At 37.2% G+C, this 25515-nt stretch overlaps 2 protein-coding genes and 1 long non-coding RNA gene across 6 annotated transcripts in view; 1 reads left to right on the top strand and 2 right to left on the bottom strand.

Moving 5' to 3' along the window:
* Nucleotides 1-514, bottom strand: part of LOC127858495 (small integral membrane protein 29-like) — a 220403-nt gene extending 219889 nt beyond the window's left edge. Inside the window, exon 1 of the mRNA XM_052395686.1 lies at nucleotides 145-514. Within this exon, the coding sequence (XP_052251646.1) occupies nucleotides 145-315 (171 nt within the window). The 5' untranslated portion in view covers nucleotides 316-514. The remainder of the gene's footprint in view (nucleotides 1-144) is intronic.
* On the top strand, nucleotides 507-9419 carry LOC127858317 (UBX domain-containing protein 6-like). Of its 3 annotated transcripts, none has more exons than XM_052395365.1 (5): nucleotides 507-659; nucleotides 4629-4760; nucleotides 5362-5596; nucleotides 6982-7104; nucleotides 8143-9419. In XM_052395365.1, exons 2-5 carry the CDS (start codon nucleotides 4707-4709, stop codon nucleotides 9123-9125), a joined length of 1395 nt encoding a protein of 464 aa, XP_052251325.1. In that variant the 5' UTR covers nucleotides 507-659; nucleotides 4629-4706; the 3' UTR covers nucleotides 9126-9419. The 3 variants fall into 3 exon arrangements, with proteins under 3 accessions (XP_052251325.1, XP_052251334.1, XP_052251316.1); XM_052395356.1 differs by having other exon boundaries at nucleotides 519-861; XM_052395374.1 differs by lacking the exons at nucleotides 4629-4760; nucleotides 5362-5596 and having other exon boundaries at nucleotides 509-659.
* Nucleotides 9420-12631: 3212 nt separating this feature from the next.
* LOC127858524 (uncharacterized) lies at nucleotides 12632-23979 on the bottom strand. 2 transcript variants are annotated; one of them, XR_008038957.1, is made up of 5 exons: nucleotides 23918-23979; nucleotides 16627-16898; nucleotides 16287-16387; nucleotides 15745-15863; nucleotides 12632-13726 (listed from the first exon to the last, which is right to left on the bottom strand). It is a non-coding gene; the product is annotated as an uncharacterized LOC127858524 (long non-coding RNA). The 2 variants fall into 2 exon arrangements; XR_008038956.1 differs by having other exon boundaries at nucleotides 23801-23925.
* Nucleotides 23980-25515: the final 1536 nt, after the last annotated feature.

Here is a 25515-nt window from a genome sequence, read left to right as displayed (position 1 = left end):
AATAGGTTTAAACTAAATACCTAAACATGCACACATCTATTAATCAGTATACTAAATAATTGACAATTTTCAACAGGTCTATTTTACACACCGACAAGGCCTGTGCAGTTGATTGAGTGGTCCACATTAGATGTATAAACTCACCACAAGTGCGAAGACAATAATCAAGACTAAGCATCCCAGTGGTATAACGATGTAAGCAACCGCATGGTTTCCCGCAGCTGAGGAAGGTCTAAGCGTAGAAATTGTCTGTTGGACAGTCTCATTTGCGAACGAGGAATTAGCAATGGCAGTCGCTGCTGTAACAGCATTCATCTTTCTGACATCTGTCGATGAATAAACAAATTGACACACTAAGTAATTCTTCTTCAAAATCAATGCAGACAAGTTTAACTACCGTTTTCTCAACGTAACATTCAATTTTTATCGCTGACAGCGCAGTAAATGAGAAAATATTTGCAGAACTTTAAAAAAAATTAGCTTATTGACATTTCACCGGAAGCATTCCCCCATAACAAACCGGTGCGTCAAACAAACACGTTGTGAAAATTCAAATTTGCTGGACAGTTCCGGAAAAATTATGACAAAATACTAAATGTCATATACAAATGGTGTTTCTAAATATAGACGCAGACACGGATCTAAATCAAGTGACAATTGTAAGTGCAATAAAAGTGGGTGTTATTAATTTCGCAGTACACATACAACTGGTTATCTCTGCGGTTTGGAATGAAATTCTGACATTCAGTGTGCAAGGCCAAGTTCTGACAGCCTTGGTTTGTTTGTTGATCATCAATATTTTGCTGATCAATATTTTCTGGAGGGTGTACAGACCCATCATCTGTAACCCGGAAATTGCAGGTATAATACAACAATTATATGTTATGTTGTCAGCTTTCGCAGACTGTAACTTTATCATTCAATCAGCAATTGTAATGCTACATGCTGCACCATGTGGTATCCGGAGAAGCGCCCCCCCGGAGAACTGCCCCCCGGAGAACTGCCCCCTTATTTTAAAGGTGGCGGAGAGGTGCCCTCCCATCAAATCGGTAGGGGCGGAGAACTGCCCCCCTGTCAGAATTTAGTAGGCGGATATCTGCCCCCCCATCAAATCTGTAGGGGCGGAGAACTGCCCCCCGGTGTCATATTAGTTATTAGTTACGTAGTGAAAACAATACTTACGGGTAATTTTACGTTATCGCCGTACACATTTTATCCGGTAACAATTGAATTTCAGTACAACAATATTACCATTTATCGAACTGAATAACACAAATAGTCTAGAGGCATGTGATAATACTGTTTAAGGCCCTTGGTACGCATCTGCACCACTCACTATACATGAATGCCATGTAAAAGTCGTGTTTTAATAAGAGCGCGAAACATAGTCGAGATCCACACAGGAAACGCGTGCGTGTTAATACTGGCCAAGTGTCGCAACTAAATATAGACGTGCAACTCAGTACTTATGGAGGAAAAGTTACATCGGAATTAATTTACATTATAAAGATAGTATTGACCCATGGAAAAAAACGTAAATTTACGTATAAAAAAGGAAATTAATAGGCAAAGCAAAGGCATTTTGACTTGAAGAAAAAAGTAGAGTGAAGTCGAATTTATAATCAATTTATTTATGTTGTTTAGTTAATTCATGTGTCATACAAAATAACATACATAAATACACACATTACACATATTACGGCAACAGTTTGCATTTTGAGCAGATCATGTCGACATGCCAAACAAACAAAATCGGTAACAGTTGCTTTAATTAGCAGCTAATTAGGCAGGCAGAGAACTTGTTACCGTTAACGATAAGCACCGCGATCGTTTAATCTTTTAATTGGTAGACCGGACCGACCTTTATTGTTAAGAACTTGTTAGCTTTGAATAAAGCCGCATACGGGTTTATTATATTGAACCGTCCAAATCTGTAATTGGCGAAAACAAACAAATAAATTATTGTTTTCAGCTTGCATAAGGATGGATTAAATTGCATGCTTATTGTTTGTTTTAATTACGGGGAAAACATCGAACAATTCAGCCGCGAAAACTTTTTATTAGAAAAAAGTGATTTGTTTTTCTTTGTTCACATAGACGAAAATCGCGTGATTATCAAAATGGCGACGTCCATGCCGAGGCAGGTATTTTTTTGCCGTTTTATAACTTTTATTACTTGTACAACTTTATATTACTTTTGAAATTTCACTCAATTTCCATACATAATAGCAAGAAAGTTACTGGCGTTATTGTCATTATAATACTCGCTGCGAAATTTCTTTAATTAGGGGGCACTTCTCCGGGTCATCAATTCTGACAGGGGGGCAGTTCTCCGCCCCTTATTAATCAGCAGGGGGGCAGTTCTCCGCCCTATAAAAAAACAGTGAGGGGGCAGTTCTCCGCCCAGTGAAAAATCTTTGGGGGGGCAGTTCTCCGGGGGGGCACTTCTCCTAGAGCCGCACCATGTTCACCCTGTACTGCTGTAGTGGGGACATTTGGTATGTAATGCCTGTGTCCCTTGCTCAAAGGTCAACTTGATCTTGGCCCAAGATTACACTCATTTTAAAATAATCACAATTTGAAAGTAATTTTTGATAACAAGTTGAACTTGTTGCATTTACATTTATCATAAAGACTTAAAGCTTATGTTGTGTTCTTTGAGAAATCAGGTTGATATTTGCATGCAACAATGCAATAATGCAATATCTTTTGTCTCTGTATCTGTTCGTATACGTAGAAGGACTACTTCTGGTATATTTGTACGGGGGAGAAGTCTTCAGAAATGATCTGGGAGGGCTTGTTTAAAGCCCTCGACTGTCTGCATGCGCACCACACTATCATCTAGATGGTTCCACAACACAAGTGTTTCCACGAAAAAAAAGTTTTTGTACTGGTTTGTTTGAGCACTAGGAATTTTGAATGCACAAGAGTTATTTGTAATATGTCGGTCTAATATGTTCGACAATGTATAGTCGGAGTAAGTTTTTACTTTGACAGTTTTTCGTTGAGGTTTAGATGTCAGGTATACATCTGGGTCCACTGCCGGCTCTTGTAGAACATCACCATGACCATCTTGGTTATAACTTCACATATATTTAATTGAAGCTTGAAACTTAACACAAATCTTTAGAGACACTGACCAAGGCCCATATCACTGACATGTAATTTGAAGACAATTTTTGTTCATTCAGAGTGAAACTATTGTTGAAGTTTACATGTATACTTAGCACTGTGAATGAACAAAAACTGTCACGTGACCACAAAAGTCAACGTCAGTAGTCATTTTATGACAACAAACAGTTGTACGGATCATTTCAACTAAGAGGACTCACCAGTCACGTAAACTATCAAATATAATATATATTTTTTATAAACAACTGGTAGCAAGATGTGTTGCAGATAATTGGTCATTAACCACATTTTAAATAACTCTTTTGACCTGTTAATTTTTCAGCTCAATTCATAATATCACTTTAATAAAATAATATGCAATCTTATATATTTGTGACTTATACTACTTTACTTGTTTGAACATTACAAATGATCCGTGAAACAAAATAAGTGTCTTAGTGTCGTATGAACGAAACTGCATAAAACTCAATTTAGATTCACATTGTAAATCGAATCATTCCTGTCGTCAGTTGTCAAAACGAAAGTACGGTTGATATTCAAAAGCATTATATTTCTCTTTCCGGGATATTTTTTCAATAATATGTTGATGCTGCATTAACGAATTTATATACGTGTATATGAAGTGATAACACCAAAAATAAACAACGGTTGCGATAGACACCAATAAACTGTTAGATGCTTATATCACTTAAACATTAGTTCATTTTTGTTGTTGCAGAATTTATATATGTCATGCATTAATTTATGACATCAATCTTAACTTGTTATATCTAATTTTAATCTAAATTAGCATAAATTATATTGTTTCACATGTTTTTCATTAAATTAAATGCTTGCATTTATTCGGCTACTGCTGTTTGCATATTTTTGCTACTGACGTTTGCCATTCCTAAACGTACTACTGACGTTTGCCATATTTGTTTTCACTCTTTAAACGTTTATTTAATATCTGGTAGATATTTTTGTTTGTTTACGCATAGACATATGTAATATATGTTCGTCGGGAAAAGCATAGACAGTTCTGTCATTGTTAATTTTCGAGAACACTGACTCTTTGTAATTTTACTACTGACGTTTGCTTCTTAAATGGAAATTTGCGCCGAAGTGTTCTCGAAAACCAGAGCAACACACAAAATGCGGGATATACCTATCGAAAGCTATATGCATGCCATATTGCCTGCACTAGGTCGTATGAAAGTCAGAGGATGATCAGCAAAGATATTGGAAAATCCTACCTTGCACGGCTGTTTGTTGTCATAAAATGACCACTGATGTTGACTTTTGTGGTCACGTGACAGTTTTTGTTCATTCACAGTGCTTAGTGTTGTTTTATATTTTCTATAAAATTTACAATCTAAATTCTTGATCCACACAAAGGATCATTCATTAATGAACAAATTGAGTGTAGTAAGAAAAGGAAATTAAAGATTTATTGTTTGATCATGTATTGTTTTTAGACTTTCTCTTTCAATTGTTATTGTTTTCTGTTTGATAAGGTCTTGTTGCAAAGTACTCAGACCTAAGAAAGAGAAAGGAAGGGCAGGATCAAGCACACCAGCAGTAGAGACGTTGAAATGTCATTTTTCAAGAAGTTCTTTCAAAAGAAGAAACTTGATGTCAAATTTAAGGTATGTATGAAGAGTCTGAACATTTTGTAAAGAGCTCCTTAATATTGACTTTATATTGATATTTTAAAGTTAGCATAACCAGGCATTTTTTTAAATGTAAAATCTCATGTAGCATAAATGAAATTGTTTTCTTACTGCAATTTGTCTTACTTTTTTATTTGCATATTTATTCAGAAGAATTTCAAACCAGTTTGTGCAGGGTCTGCATTACAACTCAAAGTAAATGATGCTAAGAAATAAAGTCTGTACCAAATTGTCTGCTATAATGATTGCCATGATTTTCATGAAAATGTGGATGGCATGAACACTTGGTATTTGCTTTACTTTTTTTTATCTGACAAAAAGGTTTCATGTATAACACTTATTCAAATAATAAAGCCATGTAAAGCAAAAATGGGCTTTATGCAATATGAAATCTGGTCAGTAGCTACCGTGTTAACTGTAAAGTCATGCAAGTTTGTTTTTTTCTAAAAAGAGGACAGGATAGCTCTAAACCAGAATGCATGAACCCTGGTCACATATGGCATATGACCCAATTTCGATTGGCACATATCATGGATGATAGAATATAGGATAGGAAAACTTTATCAAATTCTTGTAGAAAGCTGGTGAGGGACATCGTCTTAATGAGGAGCGGCCTTCTCCCAGCCGGCAGAATGTTGCCAGTAACCATGGTAACCAGGGGGCCAGTGGGGCGAGTCACCAAGAAAACCCGCGACCTTGTAGCACTGCCAGTAGCAGGATCTCCAGTGCTGACTACGAGCGTTCACTGTCAGAAGAGAAGAGATTGGCAGCAGAGGCAGCACTAGCTAGGAGCCAAGCACAGAATAAAAAGGGTAACCCTGAACTTGTGAGACGGGGATTGGGTGTTAAACGAAAGAGAAATAAAAATGGAAATTATCAGACCTCTTAGTCTTTTCATTGGCGTGGTTATATGTCATGATAAAAAAAAGATAAAGGTTCACTTGTCGCTCTTGGAGAGTAAAAATGAACAAACAATAATCATACTGTCATGTAATAATGAATTTTCAATCAATATTGTAATGAAGAATTTTATGTGAACAACCAATACTCCCAGTTTCAGTAGTTCCCTGTTTTGAATGTTGGGCCAAAGCATTACAATTATAATAATTTATATAATATAGAGATCTTGCACATGTCAGTAACTTTTCTGGTACTTGCCCAATCTGAAAAACACCAACACATTTTGTATTGTCATGTTTGCTTGCTCAACATTCTCTTTTTATTTCCCTGCAAAGATGGGATATACTTAAGTCACTGTCTCGGTTTGGAAGTTGGTCTGTCCACAGATATTTGTGGAGCCAACTTCATGGTCATCAGACCAACAATTATTCATAAGGTGTTCATGTATTTTCAAGATGCAGTTTGTAAAACCAGTATACCGTCATTTTATCTGCTTTACTGTACCAGTATTGAACAGATATAGAAACCACATGGACATAGTTGAAAAAGAAAATATAGAGTCTACATCATCAGTACATGTGCATTTTTAAATATAAATATAATTAAAAACAATATATGTGTTTCTCAGAAACACTATGTCCCCTTTTGTGCCGCTTTGAAGCTATATATTTAACCTTTGACCTTGAAGGATGACCTTGACCTTTCACCACTCAAAATGTGCAGCTCCATGAGGTACACATGCATGCCAAATATCAAGTTGCTATCTTCAATATTTCAAAAGTTATTGCAAATGTTAAAGTTGGCGCACAAACACACAAACAAACCAACAGACAGGGAAAAAACAATATGTGCCCCACTATAGTGGTGGGAGACATAAAAATATGCATGAAGGTTTGATTTCTGCAACAATTACCTATTTGCTATGTTGAGCTTCAATCACTTATCATTAGACTGTTTATTCAAACAGCATATAGTGTAAAGCCTACTGAAAAAAGACCTGTATGTCAGTGCATAAGACAGAGTTTATATAACCTCGCTGGTATGTAAGAGTCACACTGTCTATTTGTCAGTCTGTAGGTCTGTCTGCATAAGTTTGTAGATCAAACTACTTCCATATTTCTCATTGATTAAAGTGATACTTGAAATAAGTCATCACCATGAAGTGTATATGTATCAGAAACTGGTATTCCCCATGCAGTGATCCACAAACTCCTGAGTTATATTCCCCTTATCAAAGCTTACAAAAAGGTGTAGCGGATTGTGTTTCATTTGTGACAAAACTCTATTCTATGTTCAGTTCCGGACAGCACGATGGCTGCCAAGGCAAGAATGCGGCGTGAATTGGAGCTTGAAAAGAAGAAACTGGCTGAGGCTCAAGCCCTTGCTCAGAGATACAGCGAGCCAACAGAGGTCGTTAAAGGTATCAGCGCCTTGTTCTTATAGATCTTAGACCTGGGGTATAACTAGTACAAGGCCACAAGCTGGGGCAATATTTCTCTGGAAATGTAATCATTTTTGAGGTTCACAGAACAAACACATATTTTATCCGTATTGTAAACTGTGCATGTCTAAAAGTATTTTTGTTTGAAGTTCATCACTAGATTGTTCAAAACTAAACTGAACACAACTTTTCGATAATTTCTTTAAGAGCTCCTATTGTATTCAAACTTTATCTGAAAGTATTACATTTTGAAAGATGTTTGTATTTGTGTTAAATCCAAACTAGTTGAAACTGCAATTTTTTTTCGGAGTTACTGTCCCATTGAAAAATAAATAATTTGATTTTGCACAATATCTCAAACGCTAATGGTTGGTAAATTTATCTGCAGTATCCTTATAGGATGGACATTGCGACCTTAAAATTGTTCTGCGCCATTGATTTTCCATAAGTTTATTGCCTAATCATTAAAACCCAGTAATAAAACATTTCACATTAAGTTTTACATTTCCGCCAAAATCTGAAGATGAAAGAATCCTAATTAAATTTATAGTATGTACATATTGTCAGGTCTTTTCACAACTGTGATTTTCAAGGGAGTTGTTTACGTTGGAATAATAATTAGTTTTGGCATGAGATCTTTGACACCGATGATCAAACTTGAAAATGTTTATGCAGCAATTGCTGGACATGCACATAGTTTAACATCATTTTGCTTCAATGTTAGGTCAAAGTGATTGTTCTTGTTTGTTCATCTTTCAAATACCGGTAGTAATAGGCTAAATTTCTTGTTCCCATGCTTTCCATTAGGACTTACCATGACGCAGCCAATCATGTATTCACTGATATTTAAGTTTAATTATGACTCAAATCTGGATATTTAAAATGAAATTCAATATCAATACTCGATTATTTGCACTTAATAACAATAAAATAGCATTACTTCCCAATGTAAACCTAATAACACTTATTTTAACTCTAGCCCAATTTGTAAAAATAGTATTATTTCCTTGTCTTTAGATTCTGCTCCCATGGTCACAGTTCTGTTCACATGCCCTGACATTGACGCTGCAGTACTGCCCAAGGATGAAATGGAGCGGCACATTGAAGAGTTCTTGTTGATGCAGCTAGCAGAGGAACCAGAGATGGCGTCGGCTCTTATGATTGCCACCCTGAACAAAGATAAGGAGAAAGTAAAAGTATGCGTAGAAACTCTCTGCAAATACTTAGATAACATTATTTCAAATCCTGGGGAAGAGAAGTTTAGAAAAATTAGAATGTCTAATAAAGCTTTTGTGGAAAGAATCGCTCCATTAAGAGGTACTGAAGAATTTCTGCAGGCTGCTGGGTTTCAGATAACAAGTTTGCCGTTTGAAGACCGAAATGAAGATTTTTATGAAATGGATTCAGAAAAAGCATCTGATCAAGAAAGACTGGAGAATTTGAAGTCTATTTTAGTTGCCTCTGAGCCAATAAAACCACAGTTAGATAGGGCTATGAAAGTTTTCACTCCATCGGCCAGAGCCACAAACTTCAATATCCCAGACGAATTTTATGCTGTTTCAAAGGAGGAAATGAAGAAAGAACAACAGCGGAAACAGGAGGCTGTGGAACAGTTGGGGATGTTGAGAACGAAAGCCATGAGGGAGCGGGAAGAAAGAAAAGAGCTGTTGAAGTATCGTTATGCATTGATTCGTGTTCGATTTCCAGATGGTGTTTTGCTTCAAGGCACATTTAAGGCCTCAGAAAAACTGTCAGCAGTTAACGAATTTATAAGACAACATCTTGTCAATGATTGGATGCCGTTTACTTTCTGTACACAAGTCGGTTTAAAATTGGACGACGAGAATAAAACGTTGGCTGAATGTGGTCTCACTCCTGCGGCCGTTGTGAATTTCCAGTGGGACAAAACGGTCATGAATGAAGTGACGGCCCAGCAGGGCTCTTCTAAGAGTACATCTGCACTTAAAGCTGACATTTTGGCTAAAATTCAAGACATGTAAATTATCTTCAAAACTAACAGAATCGTATTTTTGTCAATAGAACAGACTGTAAAACTTTCCGATCCCTAGTCTTTGCTTCCATTTACATTCCACAAAATGTGTAATATATATGGATATGGTTGTAATCATGCGGTTGTGTTTCTTCATTAAGTTTACACTGATATAAAACCCAAGTGCAAGATACATGTACATACACACTTGCAGAAAATAATGTATGTTGTGTTGTTGAATATAACTTCTAAAAATGTATCAATACCTTTCTTCACAGTATTTAATGAAAATTTAAAATTGTAATTTGTCAGTTGTTCTTTTTTGGTATTTTAAGCAATGTTCATATTATAGCAAGGATGTTTGATACCTTCTGAAGGAAAACTATAATCTGTCTCAAAGTGTCCCCCCCCCCCTGTTGCCTTCATGTTGTTATATGTATCATCATCAATTCATGATGTTACAAAATGTGCTTGTCACAATGTAATCATGGTAATACAGAATGTTTAAGTTGAAAAGGGGCATAACTTTTGTAAATTTTACTTTTAAATGATTAATATTTCACATTCAGGACTTCTTATCATAAGGAACTATGCCTGCAAAATTGAAGGATGTATGTTGAAAGTGTACAACCGCCTTTCAACTGCTTTGTGTACAAGGGCAGACAGACAGAAATCCATGGAGATTCCAGTACAGCTTCTTTACTTTGTAATGGAGGGTATGATAAGCTTCCTTTTTTGTGGAAGCTGCTTGCGGAAAGCTTAATTTAACAGTCACAAAGGTCGAGTGTATGTGCACCTGTGGGATATCTCAGATACTAATGCTCCGAAATATGCAGCATCCTGTTGGAGGGTGGCCATGCCCACAATTGATTTTTCAGGGAGTTGTTGCCCTTTTAATAAGAAACCCTTTCTTCATTTGATTTCCAACAGTCATAATCCTCATTTTATTAAACTGAACATCCAGGAACCCTATAGTGTAAACCAGTTCTCCATCTAGGATTTGAAAAGGGCAGGGGGGGGCTTTTTTGTCAAAATGGCACTTTGGACGCGCAGTATTTTGTCAAAAGGGCACTTTCGAGCGAGCGGGCGTTTCTGGAATGCTTCCTCTTGCATGTTAATTTATATGTTATTAATAATTGTTAGAATATATTATTCCCATTATTATTAAACAATTCAAATATAATGTCTACAATGAGGAATAAATTAATTACAATGTATTGTAAAAGAGATTTATTTATCATCATATGTAAAAAAATAAATATAAAAAAATTTAAGGGCGGATGTTCGGGAGGGCAGGGCGGGGCGCCCTTCAATTAAGGCCTAGCTGGAGCACTGGTGTAAACATACAAATTTGATGTTCAGCTACCAAAATTTGTTGACGAGTTATGGCTTTTTAGTAAATATGGACGTTTTCTGATGAATTTTTCGTTTCTGCAAAATATTACATTCACTTATGACTTTGATAAAATTGTAAATAAAAAATGCATACTAAGTGAACATGTACATATTATCTGGTAATTCTACTCAAATGAGGAGCTATCGCAATCACACAAAAAAAATCCTAAGAGGTCTCCAATTCTATGGTCCAAATTTGATTAAATTATATACAGCATCTCTCCCATTCTTCTGCTGCTATGTCAGTATAATACCACTGTTTTGGTCTTTTAGCTTCCACAGAATAATTGGTTCATTTCTACTTTCCATAATGTGAATGAACCCATAAATTGACAAAACCCACTGTCTGAAAGCATGTACTAGTTTCACTTGTATAAACTAGTTTCAAATTAAACAATACAACTTAAAGAGTGTCTACTGAAATTGAATAAGTTTTTATATGGAACAGAAAGCAGCTATCAATGTATTGTATACAAAATATCCCCAGCTGTTGTCCTTGTTTTAAGATATTGTCACTCTATTTGTTACTTGTTCAGTTGTATAGGTTAGCTATTGCAGAGTCCCATAACTAATTGAGGCTCGTTGTATAGGTTAGCTATTGCAGAGTCCCATAACTAATTGAGGCTCGTTGTATAGGTTAGCTATTGCAGAGTCCCATAACTAATTGAGGCTCGTTGTATAGGTTAGCTATTGCAGAGTCCCATAAATAATTGAGGCTCGTTGTATAGGTTAGCTATTGCAGAGTCCCATAACTAATTGAGGCTCGTTGTATAGGTTAGCTATTGCAGAGTCCCATAACTAATTGAGGCTCATTGTATAGGTTAGCTATTGCAGAGTCCCATAACTAATTGAGGCTCGTTGTATAGGTTAGCTATTGCAGAGTCCCATAACTAATTGAGGCTCTTTGTATAGGTTAGCTATTGCAGAGTCCCATAACTAATTGAGGCTCGTTGTATAGGTTAGCTATTGCAGAGTTCCATAACTAATTGAGGCTCGTTGTATAGGTTAGCTATTGCAGAGTCTCATACCTAATTGAGGCTTGTTGTATAGGTTAGCTATTGCAGAGTCTCATACCTAATTGAGGCTTGTTGTATAGGTTAGCTATTGCAGAGTCCCATAACTAATTGAGGCTCGTTGTATAGGTTAGCTATTGCAGAGTCTCATACCTAATTGAGGCTTGTTGTATAGGTTAGCTATTGCAGAGTCTCATACCTAATTGAGGCTTGTTGTATAGGTTAGCTATTGCAGAGTCCCATAACTAATTGAGGCTTAACTGCAATATTGATATTTTTCCATTGCAATGATACTTTCAAGCAGCCAAGACAAGAATGCACTTTAAAGTAATTTCAGAAAATTGTAATATAACTCTGAGAAAAATCCCTTAGGCAGAACATTCTGATAAGAAACAAATCTTGTCTATTAGATACTTTCCTTAATATTCTATATCTACTGCTTGTAGTGTGCATGCTTAAGATTAGCCTAGAAATAAAGTATTATCACAGCAAATTATTTTAGTATTAAAAGCTATAAATCACAAGACCTTATTGAAATACTTTATTAGATTTGTAAGCAAATAAAATATACCTTGACACTCTCATACAACTGTTATCCGATCAATTGAATAAGCTTATTACCAGCAATACATCTGGGAATAAATGTAGTGAGAAATTTTATAAAGACATTCATTTTTTATCAAAATTCAATTTAATTGTGATTAAAGGAAAAAATGTTGAATTTGTGATTAACAAGCACATTCGTTGAATTGATATCCCCCGCCAATATGCTTCTGGACAAAAAAGTGTTATATTTGACACTCAAAAAAGCATTTTTTATGATACAAAGAGCCATAACTCCGTTATTATCAAATGGTGTACAATGCCATTTGGAACGCATCATCCTCTTATCCATATATATACTCATACCAAGTTTCAATGAAATCAGCCAAAGCACTTCCAAGATATGGCTCCGGACACAAAAGTGCCGGATTGACGGAAGGACGGACAACGCCAAAAACAATATCCCTCCGCCTATGGCGGGGGATGACTAAATACATGTACTTGTCAGAAACACTATCTACAACATTAATTTGAGTTGACCATTTTTCGAAAATAACAAAAATAATGATATTGACAAGTTTATTCAAAATAAATCTAGCATTTTCAAACCACTTAGAATGAACCTGTATCATGCGAAAATGGGTCTTATGCCATATGATCTCCGGTAGCTTCTCACCAACTCTCACATCTATGCAATTGCCCAGTCTGGTCTGGGCCTACCCTGTCTGCTAATGAAACTAATAAGGCTTGTGTTACTTTATAGCAGTTAGTGAAGCCATTGACCAGACAGCACGATTGTGCAGGCAGGTGTCCACCTTGCTTAAATGGTATTAGCCTCATTTTCCCATGACCCAGCTCAGTTTAAGAACTAACTTAGACGATGGAATAAAATTGTTTTCATACATAATCTTAACAAATCATAACTATATAACCATCTGTTTTATTACTATAAATGTACATTCACAATTCAGCTTCCTTCCTTATCAAACAACTTTTTCTGCTTCAACGGAATATTCCCTGGAGGAGTCACAAAATAGTCTTCCTCAACTTTCACTGCATTGCGCAATATTTCCTGTTTACAATTGCCTTCCCTTACCACATCCTCATCTAAGAACAACTCTTCATGCTCCTGCACAGAATACATGGGTTCCAGCCCTTCAGTGTTCACCACGCACAACTGGTCTGCATATTTGATAGCACTTTTCAAACGCTCAACACCCTCTTTGTTATTGAAATCTACCAGAGACAGCCTTTCTATCAGCTGGATTGTACTATCGTCTAATACAGTCTCAGGTGGTAAGGCCTTTGGATCTATTTCAATCCACTCTGGCTTATCTGGCAGTTTGAACTTTTCACGACACTGGAATAACTGTCTATTTAGCAGTCTAGAACAAATCTGATTTGATCGAATCACAAACATACCCGCAATATGTGCCATTTTATCAATGCAGCTAAATGTACGCAATTAAACACGGTCACAACAGATATATTTAAATAGATAGTTTTCAATACAATCACATACAGATATATTTTTAATAATTTGTAAAATTTATATCACTGATTAAGAACTAGTTTTGTTTTTCAGACTTTCCTGGAGTTTTTCCTGTCTCATTTCTTCCCTTATTTCCTTTTTTCGCTTGTCAACCATTGCTTGGAAATCCTGTAAGGTAAAGCAATTTTATTTTAACTTCATTCAATGTATTATATATGTAATAAACATGCAGGGCTTACTCTGCCATTCGCCAAATTAGCCAATGGCTACAAATAAGAAAATTTGGCTACAAAAAATTCCATTTGGCTACAAGGATTTCTACATAATCACCCATAAAATATCCGAAATAATGTGAATCGAGACATAAACAGGTAAATTTGGCTACAGAAAATTTTGAGCCAGAGGGAGCCCTGAACATGTTAACAATCTTATTCTATGTCAAAAATGCAATGTCTATTTCCAGTTCATACATAACATATAATATATAATAATGAAGATTAAGCAATGGTTGGAATTTTCCTTAACCCTTTGCATGCTGGGAAATTTGTCGTCTGCTAAAATGTTGTCTGCTGAATTTCTAAAATTAGCATTTTCTTTGATTTTTTTCAAAGAATACTATCAGAATAGCAAACAGTTTGGATCCCGTTCTGTGGCATCTCATCTGGATCCAAACTGTTTGCTAAGGTTTTTAAAATTCGGTTCCAGCGCTGAAAGGGTTAAAAACCATTTAGCAGTTGTCATTACCCACACTACTCAAGCTAGTGTATGTGTACTTTTTTATTTTTAGGATTAGTAAAACATAGGAACAAAAGAAACCCGACAAGCGTTTAGAAATAAATTCAATTGTTATTGAAGAGAAGCCCATATAACTTTGGGAAATAAATGGACCAGAAAGATACTCAAACTTGACGTGGAACTCTTACGGGAAGTCTTACATAACAAAAATCAGGTAAACACCTCAAAGCTTTAAGGAAAAAAACTTTAGAAACAGAATGCCTGACAGACAGACAGACAGCTATATGACACCCTTCCCGGGTCATACAAAAATGTCTCAAAAACTTTCAGAGTGAAATTATACAAAACTTCCATTTCATTCTAAAAAGTGGAATATTCAGCGTACCATTCACTGGTATTCTCCACTTATTCACTGAATAGCATGAAATAAAGATGTATTATTTTCATTGCCAACAAAATAAAGATTACAATAACTCGAGATTAATTTATTCAATAACTGTTAAAAACCCATATACATGTATATGTGCAAAAGTATATTGGACTGTGTATTCAGAGTCTTCTGTATCGAAACTTTGCTATAGAACTGTAAGACAGGTGGGTCGCTCAGAAATTAAAGCCTCTTATAACGCTCAAAATCAATGAAAATTTCATAAAGTCGTAAAATAAAGTTAACACCTAAACAATCAGTGTTCCATATAGCAGAAGCCACAATTTCAACGCTAGATGTGGTATGATTACATAGATTTTTGTAGATACAAAATGCTCATTTTTATTTATTTGTGACACAATTAATTCCATTTTAATTTTCCGCGAATATATCTATACATACGACACACAAACACCATGTTAGTGTTCATGTGTCGTATTAATAGATATCGTTGTGGGAAATTAAAATGGAATTAAATATGCACAACAAAAATAAAAACGAGCATTTTGTATCTACACACATCTATTTTACCCGACCACATCTGGCATTGAAATTTCGGCAATTGCCATAAGAAAAACTGATTTAGTTTATTTTACGAAAAATTGTACGAAATGTTCGTTGATTTTGAGTAGTAATGTTACTTTAAAGCAATTTGCCAGTGCTTGTGTGTGCATTTAGAAGGTTTATAATGCCCTTCCAAGAATGAGACTGCATTATGTGAGGACCCAGAGTGAGTCACAGCACTTAGCTAGCACAATTTTTGAATTATTGCTTCAACATCTAGACATTTATTATTGTCTTTTTTACTTAATTATTTTTTTATTTTGTTGTGGTCTTACTTTGTGGAACCTGGAGGAAACTCCACCACTACGGTATGGAATCAACAACCAAACTCGCATGTTTTTGGGAACAAGAATTACACTCAGATTACCAAGTTGAGAAGCGAGTGTAACAACCACCCCTATCGGACAGCTGTTTATTTGCCAGGACTCTGATTATTAGAATGGGGTAACCAAGCCCATACCTCCAGAGGTCTGTATACAAAATGGACAGTCTGTGCTCCAGCCAGCATGGCCAGTAGGGAGACGGTCAGCGTACTAAGGTACACGCCCCACGTAACACCTGCTGGCATGGCCTGCTGACCTGCAAAGTGGACCAAAATGTAAATGCATGCAGGAAAATAAATATGTTCAGTTGATGCACTATTGTCTGCAGGTACTGGACATTAAAGAGAAACCGTGAAATTTGAAACGAACATGCGGTAAAATCATCAGTTTATTCCTAGAATGTATGAACCAGTATATTTTAAATATTTGAATAAATATTAAGAAAAGAACTTTAAATGACAATAGCGCAAATTCACATGTTTGTTCTTTTAAAATATCAGCCTGTTTAAAAATATCATTACTTATGTGAAGGAATACACAAAAATGAGAGAAAATGTAAGATATTTTGTCAAAGAAAATAAATTTCAGCAACACAGTGTAAGGACTTATGGAAGAATGACCAAGACATTGACGCATGCTTAACAATAAATTTTAACGCATGCTTAACAATGAATTTTACCTATTAGAGCTGTTTCCCTTTCAGCACTTTTTCTTTCAGGTCCTCAAAGTTGATCTGACTTCGCGCCTCTTTATCTACGTGCTTCCTCTTGTATGTGTCGTCTGCAAAGATCATCATTTAGTCTATACATTATAAAATAAACTCTTCTAGATTTATAAATGTCCAATGTAAATAAGACAACCAAAACAATTCAATACAGCAAAAATTGAAAATGAAAACCCACTATAATTAAGAAAACTTGTCAACACTATGAAATCTTTACTATCAAAATGCCTCACATAATTTAAAAGTTTAACTAATACTATTAATTCATACTCGTTTTTGGTAATTATTTACTCACAAAAGTTAACTCCCTTTGGTCGCCAGTGGATCATAGAAAATTCAACAGCTGCGCCAAGAAGGAAGTAGATTGGCAATAGTCGGTACAATCCAAATATTTTCTTCCCAGGAATAGCATCCAGTACCTTAGCAGCAAGTCCCTGGCGAACCATACTCTTGTACTCTGAAGTGTAAGCAGTGTCACACAGCAAGTCCCTGGCGAACCATACTCTTGTACTCTGAAGTGTAAGCAGTGTCACACAGCAAGTCCCTGGCGAACCATACTCTTGTACTCTGAAGTGTAAGCAGTGTCACAGAATCAGCATGCAAGAATTTAGTACTAGTGTCTGGTTTTTAAGATTTTCCTTCATGTATGAAAGAAAATCATTAACATAAGGGCCATGATGGCCCAACGCCCTCACTTGCATACTGTAGCTAATTATACCGCTGCGAGTGTGACAAATAATATACATGACTCAGGGCCCTCGTTTGGCCGTTTTGGGGGCCGAAATTCGGCCCCCTTCCCCCCTTAAAATAGTATATTTTTTTCCCCTATTTTACTGACCCCCCCCCCCCCAATTTTTTTTATACCTGTTTCCAGCTGGTATGGTGCTATTTACTTTTGATTAAATGTTTATTTAAGTAAATTACATTAAAATATAGCAATTTTAAGGTGTAGCAAGGGCCCTGTCATGTATATATAGGGTTATGTATATGAAGCATATTTCTACAGAGGGAGAAAAAAGCTTCTTTTTTTCAACATGAGATTTATAAATGTATGAGAAGCTGCTGGGCTTACTCTGCCATTTGCTACATACAAATTAGGAAACTTGGCTACAATGTGTTATTTTCATGAAAAATGTTTTTGAGATGTCAAATGGCTGCGACTCAGGGCCCTAGAAGCTGTCACAGGTTGATTAATTCAATGAGAATGGTGGAATATGCTGAAAGAAATTGTTTAGCATGTTGATCTTTCACTACAAAAATATGCTTTACAATATGACTATTGCATGTAATGTAGCATTATTGAATTTCACCTAAAGTTAACCCATTTATTTTATCTCAATCGCATTGATAGTCTGTGGCTAATTGAAACTTAAAAAGACCATTAAGTCCCTAGAAAAATGCCATCAATGTGCATTCTGGGGTTTGTGATTGACTTTTGCACACTAATTTATTTGGGGTGGCAGACGTTTCCCCCCCCCCCCATTTTGGGGGTGAAACATCTACATAATATTTGACTGCAAATGTAAATTTATTGTTACATAACACTGCACATTTTATATTTACACATAACTTGAAAAAGGGAAATGTTTGTTTGAAATTATTTAGCAACATGAATTCAAAATTGTTCAGAATTTTCGTAGATTATTTCCGATACGAAACAAGAATATCAGTGAAACTGATGGATGCTCCCCAATGATGCGCTTTGTCAATCTATGTGTTAATAACCACCTAAAAAAAGCTATTATTTGCCTCGGTGACATTGACCCCAGTGACCTCAAACCTAATCAAAAGTGAGAGGTTCATGCAAGGTACCTACATGCCAAATATGAAAGAGATCGGTTAAGTATTGAAGGTGCTATGAGAAACTGTTACAAAAGCGTGACGGAAAATATATTATAAGCCTCGGTGACCTTGAGCCCAGTGACCTAAAACCTAATCAAAAGGTAGAGGTCCATGCAAGGTACCTACATGGCAAATATGAAAGAGATTGGTAAAGTAACAAAAGCATGACGGAAAATCTATTATTAGCCTTGGTGACCTTGACCCCAGTGATCTCAAACCTCATCAAAAGGTAGAGGTCCATGCAAGGTACCTACATGCCAAATATGAAAGAGATCGGTAAAGTATTGAAGGTGCTATGAGAAACTGTAACAAAAGTGTGATGGAAAAATCTATTATAAGCCTTGGTGACCTTGACCCCAGTGACCTCAAATCTCATCAAAACTTAAAGGTAGAGGTCCATGCAAGGTACGTACATGCCAAATATGAAAGAGATCAGTAGAGAATGGAAGGTGCTATGAGAAACTGTAACAAAAGTGTGATGGAAAAATCTAATATTAGCCATGGTGACCTTGACCCCAGTGACCTCAAACCTCATCAAAAGGTAGAGGTCCATGCAAGGTACGTACATGCCAAAAATGAAAGAGATTGGTAAAGTATTGAGGGTGCTATGAGAAACTGTAACAAATGTGTGACGGAAAAATCTAATATTAGCCTTGGTGACCTTGATCCCCAGTGATCCCAAACCTCATCAAAAGGTAGAGGTCCATGCAAGGTACTTACATGCCAAATACGAAAGAGATTGGTAAAGAATTGAAGGTGCTATGAGAAACTGTAACAAAAGTGTGACGGAAAAATCTATTATTAGCCTCGGTGACCTTGACCCCAGTGACCTCATCAACTGGTAGAGGTTCATGCAAGGTACCTACATGCCAAATATGAAAGAGATTGGTAAAGTATTGAAGGCGCTATGAGAAACGGTAACAAAAGTGTGACTTCTTCTTCCATGAGATGTACTAATCTCACTCTGGAGCATACTCATACATTTGTTATATACAAGGTGATCATTAGAGTGCAGTTAAAAAAAATAAAACATTTAATATTTATAATATATACAGTCAGGAAAGCTCAATGTTTGAATTGGAGGCCGGCCAGTCCTTCCCTGAATAACTCTGGGGTCTGTAGAACTGTGAGGTGCTTTGGTAGCTGGTTCCACAATCGAGCTCCAGAGATAAAGAAGGAGTGGCGGTAGGTGTCTGTTCTGCAGTAAGGTATCCAGTAACGGACCACTGCACCATCCATGTCTTCCAGACCACATCCTCTTGTAGATGTGATGGATCGCCGGAGAGGATCGGTGGCTGGAATGTCGAGAAGACCATATGTGATCCGATACATCATCAGAAGTTTAGAGTGCTGGCGGCGGAGTTCTAGGGTAGGTAGCCCAAGGTCTGCGATCATCTGGCTAGTGCTGCTTGTAGTCCTGTAGTTGCCTGTGATGAATCGCGCTGCTCTTCGCTGTACAGCCTCTAACTCTTGAATACATGCCTGTGTGTGAGGGTCCCAAGCTGCTGATGCGTAGTCGAGGACAGGTCTGACTAGTGACTTGTAGCACTGCAACTTTATGTCTTTCGGGCAGCTTGAGAGGTTGCGGAGGAAGGCGAGAGAGTTATTGGCAGACTTAGTGCGGCTGTCCATGTGTGGTTTCCAGGAAAGATCACTGGCAAGTGTCACGCCTAAGTACTTCCCTGTCTTGACTAAGGCTAGCTGGTGTCCGTGGATGCTGTAGTCTGCTTGTGTCGGGGTTCGCTTTCTTGTAATCCTCAGTACCTCACATTTGTCTGGGTTGAAGGACATCTTCCAAGTTGTTTCCCACTCCTAGAGCGCATTGAGGTCATTCTGCAGTATCTGTGCATCCTCTGGAGACTTAATCTTTCTGTACAGAAGACTGTCATCCGCAAATAGCCTTGTTGACGTTGTTGTGGATTGAACTTTGGAGGGCATGTCGTTGATGTACACCAGGAAGAGCAAGGGTCCTAACACTGAGCCTTGAGGGACACCTGATGTTACTGGTGCTGGGTTTGAACGTACACCCTTGATCTGTACCTGTTGACTTCGGTTTGAAAGGAAGCTTTTGATCCAGGTGAGAATGTTTCCACTGATGCCGTAGTGCTTCAGTTTCACAGCAAGGTGTTCAATGTTCATGCGGAACCTTGTTGAACACCTTACTGAAGTCAAGTAAGATGGCTTCTATCTACTCACCGTAGTCAAGAGCTGACGAGAGGTCCTGTAGGGTCAGGAGTATTTGCGTCTCACATGACCGGCGCTTCCGGAACCCATCCTGTGTGTCTGACAGAATGTTCAGGCCTTCCATATGCTGCATTATCTGGCTGTGCATGATGTGCTCCATGATTTTGCAGCAGACAGAGGTTAGGGAGATAGGCCTGTAGTTGGCAGGTGTGCTTTTGTCGCCCTTCTTTAATATTGGAGCCACTAATTCTTGCTTCCAGTCATCAGGCACACAGGCTTGTGACAGAGAGGCCTGAAAGATGAGGGTCAACATAGGTGAGAGTTCACTTGCAAATTCTTGAAGAAACCTTGTAGGGATGGCATCAGGTCCTGTTGCCTTTTGTGGGTTCAGGTTCCGCAAGAGTTTGTGTATACCCTCATTTCCGATGTTGAAGGTTGCCATTGATTGAAGGGTGTGGTGTACCGCTCATCTTTGGGATGTTACTTGGGTCCTCTTCTGTGAACACACTTGTAAACTGCTCATTCAAGATTGCAGCCTTAGACATTGGGTACTTATACAAGAGTCCATCATGTTTCAGGGGGGCAATCAGGGGCGTAGCCAGACATAAAGGAATGTTACGCACAAATGGGAGAGGGGGTGACCTCCTCCCGCTGGTGGGGATTCGGGGGGGCCTCTCCCGAGAAACTTTTAAAAATCATAACATAAATGGTAGACGCTGATTGTATTTGAGGGGATATTTGGCACTTAATATTACATCCTGTATTTATCTGAAAAGTGCTTTCACTTGATGGGACAGGCCAAGAAGTCATGAGACTTAATAAACTAATAATGATAATACTATGTTCAAACTTTATTTCTGCTGTTTGACTCTGTGGTTTAATTTATCAAATGATAGACATTGTATGTCATTGTCATTTAGCTTGCTTTGTGTATAAATCTACTAGTTCAATTGTCATTAAAGATAAGTGACAAACGCCTTTTCCTCATTTCTGCAAATAGCTCATGAACTCTAGCTGCGTTCAGTTCCCTATCCCTGAACGTTCATGAGACCAACTCCAGACATGCATCCAGTAGTCATAGTTGACCTCAAGTAGGTTTTAAGGCGTCTCATGGTACTGAACGAGCGTTCTGTTGAAGCAGATGATACTGGCATCGCAAGCAACAGGTAGAAGCACCTAGCAACATTCCGATACAAGTCTTCCGGTAGAGCAGCGTGGTTTCCAGAGAAGGCGTAGATGGAATCTGTGTCTGTTCACAGCAGAATTTCGAAATGAAATTTTTTATATGAAATGTTTCTAGGTTAACTTCAAAATCCGCCTTTGCTGCCGAGACGATTGCGTTTGTTCGTTGATCATTGAGGTCTTGGACACGATCTGGTAATAGGTACTTTATGGCATATCTTTTATTTCCTTGTAAAAGCCGTACGTTGTTGAAGCTCTGCAAGTAAATGGTCCGCAAATGGTAAATACATATTGACCCTCCAGTAGTCGAATGCGGTAGCAGCCGGTGCATTAGGGCGGTTCTGCTGTCGTCCTGCGTGTGGAAATGTAGGTTCAACATCAACGGAGCTTGCCATTTCAACGGCTTTTTCAAACAATGTCTGCCATAGAAGAGGATCATTGCGTTTTGTCTCTACCTGTGTTTTAACGACCTCATCTTCCATTGCAGCTTGCAGAAGATCGCATGAATTAAGTAGCCTGAAGTTGTTTTGAGAGCGGCATACACGCAGACAGAACATGCTCTACGACCACCAGTGTAAAAATGGAACTAAACTGTGTAATAGCTGCTTTATAAGCGCCAGCCTTTGCATCATTGTGTTTGGCTAAATCTTCAAGTGTGCGCACAACCGTTCCAAATGAAGCCTTGAATGTGAAAAGGCTATCTGCTCTGGCCGCCCACTGGGTCTCGCGCAAAGTTTTGAGTTTGGTCCTCTTGTCCATCTCAATCCAATCCTCATCACTAATGATTAGAGAGTTAAGACTAAATTAGTTAAATTTGCTTTTAAAAACCGGTATCCATTTTAAGTAATTCCAATATTGCTTTCGAGTGAATAAATGTGTTAATTGTAGATATTTTAGCCTGATGCCTTTCGAAAAAAAGATAATGTCTCTAATAAAATTATGTCTCTAATAAAATTATGTATATGCTTCCTAAATGTGTTGATCATTACCATGTGTGTATTAATAACTAAAAGTGTTTATAATACTTTAATGAACAGAGTATACATTGATCTACAAATGTTCCAAATTTCATGAAGATATCTCTAAAAATAAAAAAGTTATGGCAATTTTACTATGTAAAAATGTATGAACTTGAATTTCCGGTGCCGCGAATGTCGCGCTTCCTTGTTCACTTTATATAGGGAGAAAATTCAGAATTTGTGCGCATTTTAGCAATATTCAAATTTCCATAACTTTTTTATTTTTTAAGATATTTTAAAAAGAAAAACTGTTCTGAAAAGCTCTTAAAGAGCTCTTTTCAAATATGCAATTGCCTTTAAAAACAGATGTTGATGAAAAATTAGCTGGGGTTGCTATCACTATTGCTAAGGAATTATTGAAACCGTAATAACCTCTTGGCTGGAGTACTGGAAAAAAAATGCTATTTCCTAGACGGTCGTCATCATGTTTCTTGCAAAGGACTCTTTGAACGCTTGAATAACAGCAAGATTCAATGAATGCGCTTTGCAATGTATATAAAGTGTTCTTGGAACTACTTGTTGAATGCGGGATTTGACACCGGGGTGACAACTAAACATGTTTGCGGCCCCTTCGTACCCTTGGCCTCTCATCACTTCAGATTCAAATGACTAAAAGTAGTCTCGTAAATTATTGCTCTGAATGATCAGACTTGAGGAGATCTTAAATAATTACGGATATTATGGTTAACCTCCTAAGGCCATAGCCATACACTTTAAACCTTTTTTGGCAATGTTTACATTTTAATTTTTCTCAATGATGTTACGCACGTGCGTGTGTATTGCTGGCTACGCCCCTGGCAATACCACTGTTGTCACATCTTCTTGTTTTGATGAAGGGATACAGCTTTTTAGGGTTGCGATCTTCAGATACGGTATCGCTGATGTAAGTGTTTATGCCTATCTACACTGGTATTTGACTGTCTTTTGCAGCTGTTTATATCGAGTGAGGTCTTCTGGTTTCCATGTATGTTTGGATCTCCTGAGGGCCCTCTTCTTTCGTCTTGTTAGGCGCTTGATCTTTCGATTAACCCAGGGTTGGTTGAAACGTTGACGGAAGTAAGGACAAATTGGCAACTATATGCTCCGCCGAAATTTTATTTCGGAAGCATAAAAAAACTGCACAAAATCGACTGATTTGTTTCATCACTTGGACTAAACGCCAAGGTATTCACAATATTATCCGAATGAACATGTCCGAAATTGGTGAAAAAGTGGAAGTATACGATTACTATGAAAAACAACCTATGGACTCTATCAAACTGCACGGTGAATACACAAAAATAATAACTTGGATTTGAATTATATTAGATATATAAATAAATCTCAATATGTTTAGCAAACTATATGAAAGAATTTTACATAATTTTAGCATGTCCTTTCTGTGCTCGATTCAAGGACGCTGATTTGATTGTGAAGGCTACACACCGTTTTGGAAACCCCAACGAACAATATCTTACAGGTCACAATATACTCAAGATACAAGATACAAGAAACGTTATTTAAAGTCGGTTTTTACAAACAGTTAACATAAGCTATCAAAGCTATTTTCCGACAAAAACAAAGTCTTAACAACAAGATAAACAAACACCTAGATAAAAAGAAATGCAGATTATCACATATAATTTATAGAAATATAAAATGATTGCTAAGAACATAAGTATTACTAAAAGTAATTGACCAGAGTATTTAAATAGATACATAAGACTTTTAAAAATATGTACTCAGAGGCGTCGGAGCTGGTGCGGCAGGGGCGTCGGCCGCCGCCCCAATATTTTCGGCAAAAATGAAATTTCGGCAAAGACCTTTTTTTTCAATACCCGTATATTTGAAAATATCTTTACCACGAAGCAAGGTAATCATGCTTTCAAGTTTATGACACGTGTATTGTTGATTGTCATCACCCGCCCGCGGTAATGTACGTGTAAATTATGTTGTTAATTGATCGGTCTCAGGGCCGTACCCAGGATTTTTTTACTGGGGGGGGGGGGGGCCCAACCGGGGAGGGTTTGGGAGGGGTCCCCCCTCCCTATATATACTGTGAAACCATTATTAATCGTCAGGCATTAATTTTCATAAATTTCGTCAGTCGACCGATCGGCGAATTTAAGATCCTAACGAACAATCATGCTCTATGTTTGAACAAAAACAAACACTAAGTGAACACTATTTAAAAAACTTTACCGTAGACATGAGGCATTAAATTCCAACATAATCCATGCACACATTCACTGCTGTTTCGTAATCAAGATTAATCCGGTTTTGACACAAAGGGATGTAGATTACACAAGGTACTAAACTGACACGTTACACTTCTTTAAAACGCGTGTGCAGTACAGCTGTATCGAATGCGTTGACTTCGTGAATGTAGAATGGTAATGAATTAGCGCTAATTGTTTATAACTTTATGACCCATTAGGTGCATTGTGTTTTTCAAGGGTGTTGCATATTAGCCATCACGCAGCGAATGCCGATGAAAGACAATAAATCAAATGAAAAGATGACGATGTGTGATCAACATGCGTATTTATCACAAATTAATAAAGAATATTTTAATTGCTGTTTGTTGTTTGATTGTTTGCGTTTAACCACACTTATTAGTATGAGTTTATAATTTAATGTTGATATCAGAATAAAAAAGCATTTTATTTGAAAAAAAAAACGCTTAACAAACTGGAATTTCCTTACACTAGTTATAACCCATATTGTTCGCACCTTCCCTAATTGGTTCCGATAAAGGTACGATTGTTATCAGTCTGGCAATTATAATAATGGAATAAGACTAATAGGCAATTGGCTTCGTTGTTACAAACACTCGTTAACGGTTATTCGATCCCACTTGTCCGCTAATCATAACAATGAACGTGTGAATGGCATACATTAAGAGGGTCCATTACTGTCCCTTGATAACAAAAGACTAGTTAATTGGCATGTGACAAACAGGCCCCACCTCCTGCAGT

Source organism: Dreissena polymorpha, chromosome 1, assembly GCF_020536995.1.
Source record: "Dreissena polymorpha isolate Duluth1 chromosome 1, UMN_Dpol_1.0, whole genome shotgun sequence".
Lineage (NCBI taxonomy): Eukaryota > Metazoa > Mollusca > Bivalvia > Myida > Dreissenidae > Dreissena > Dreissena polymorpha.
The sequence above is the reverse complement of the archived record's forward strand: the minus strand, read 5'-3'. Positions and strand labels throughout refer to the sequence as shown.

Excerpts from the sequence above, each read along its gene's own strand:
- LOC127858317 (XM_052395365.1), top strand. The coding sequence starts at position 4,707 with ATGTCATTTTTCAAGAAGTTCTTTCAAAAGAAGAAACTTGATGTCAAA. Across the intron at positions 4,761-5,361 it reads AACTTGATGTCAAATTTAAG|AAAGCTGGTGAGGGACATCG; the intron begins GTATGTATGAAG and ends AAATTCTTGTAG. Across the intron at positions 7,105-8,142 it reads GCCAACAGAGGTCGTTAAAG|ATTCTGCTCCCATGGTCACA; the intron begins GTATCAGCGCCT and ends CCTTGTCTTTAG.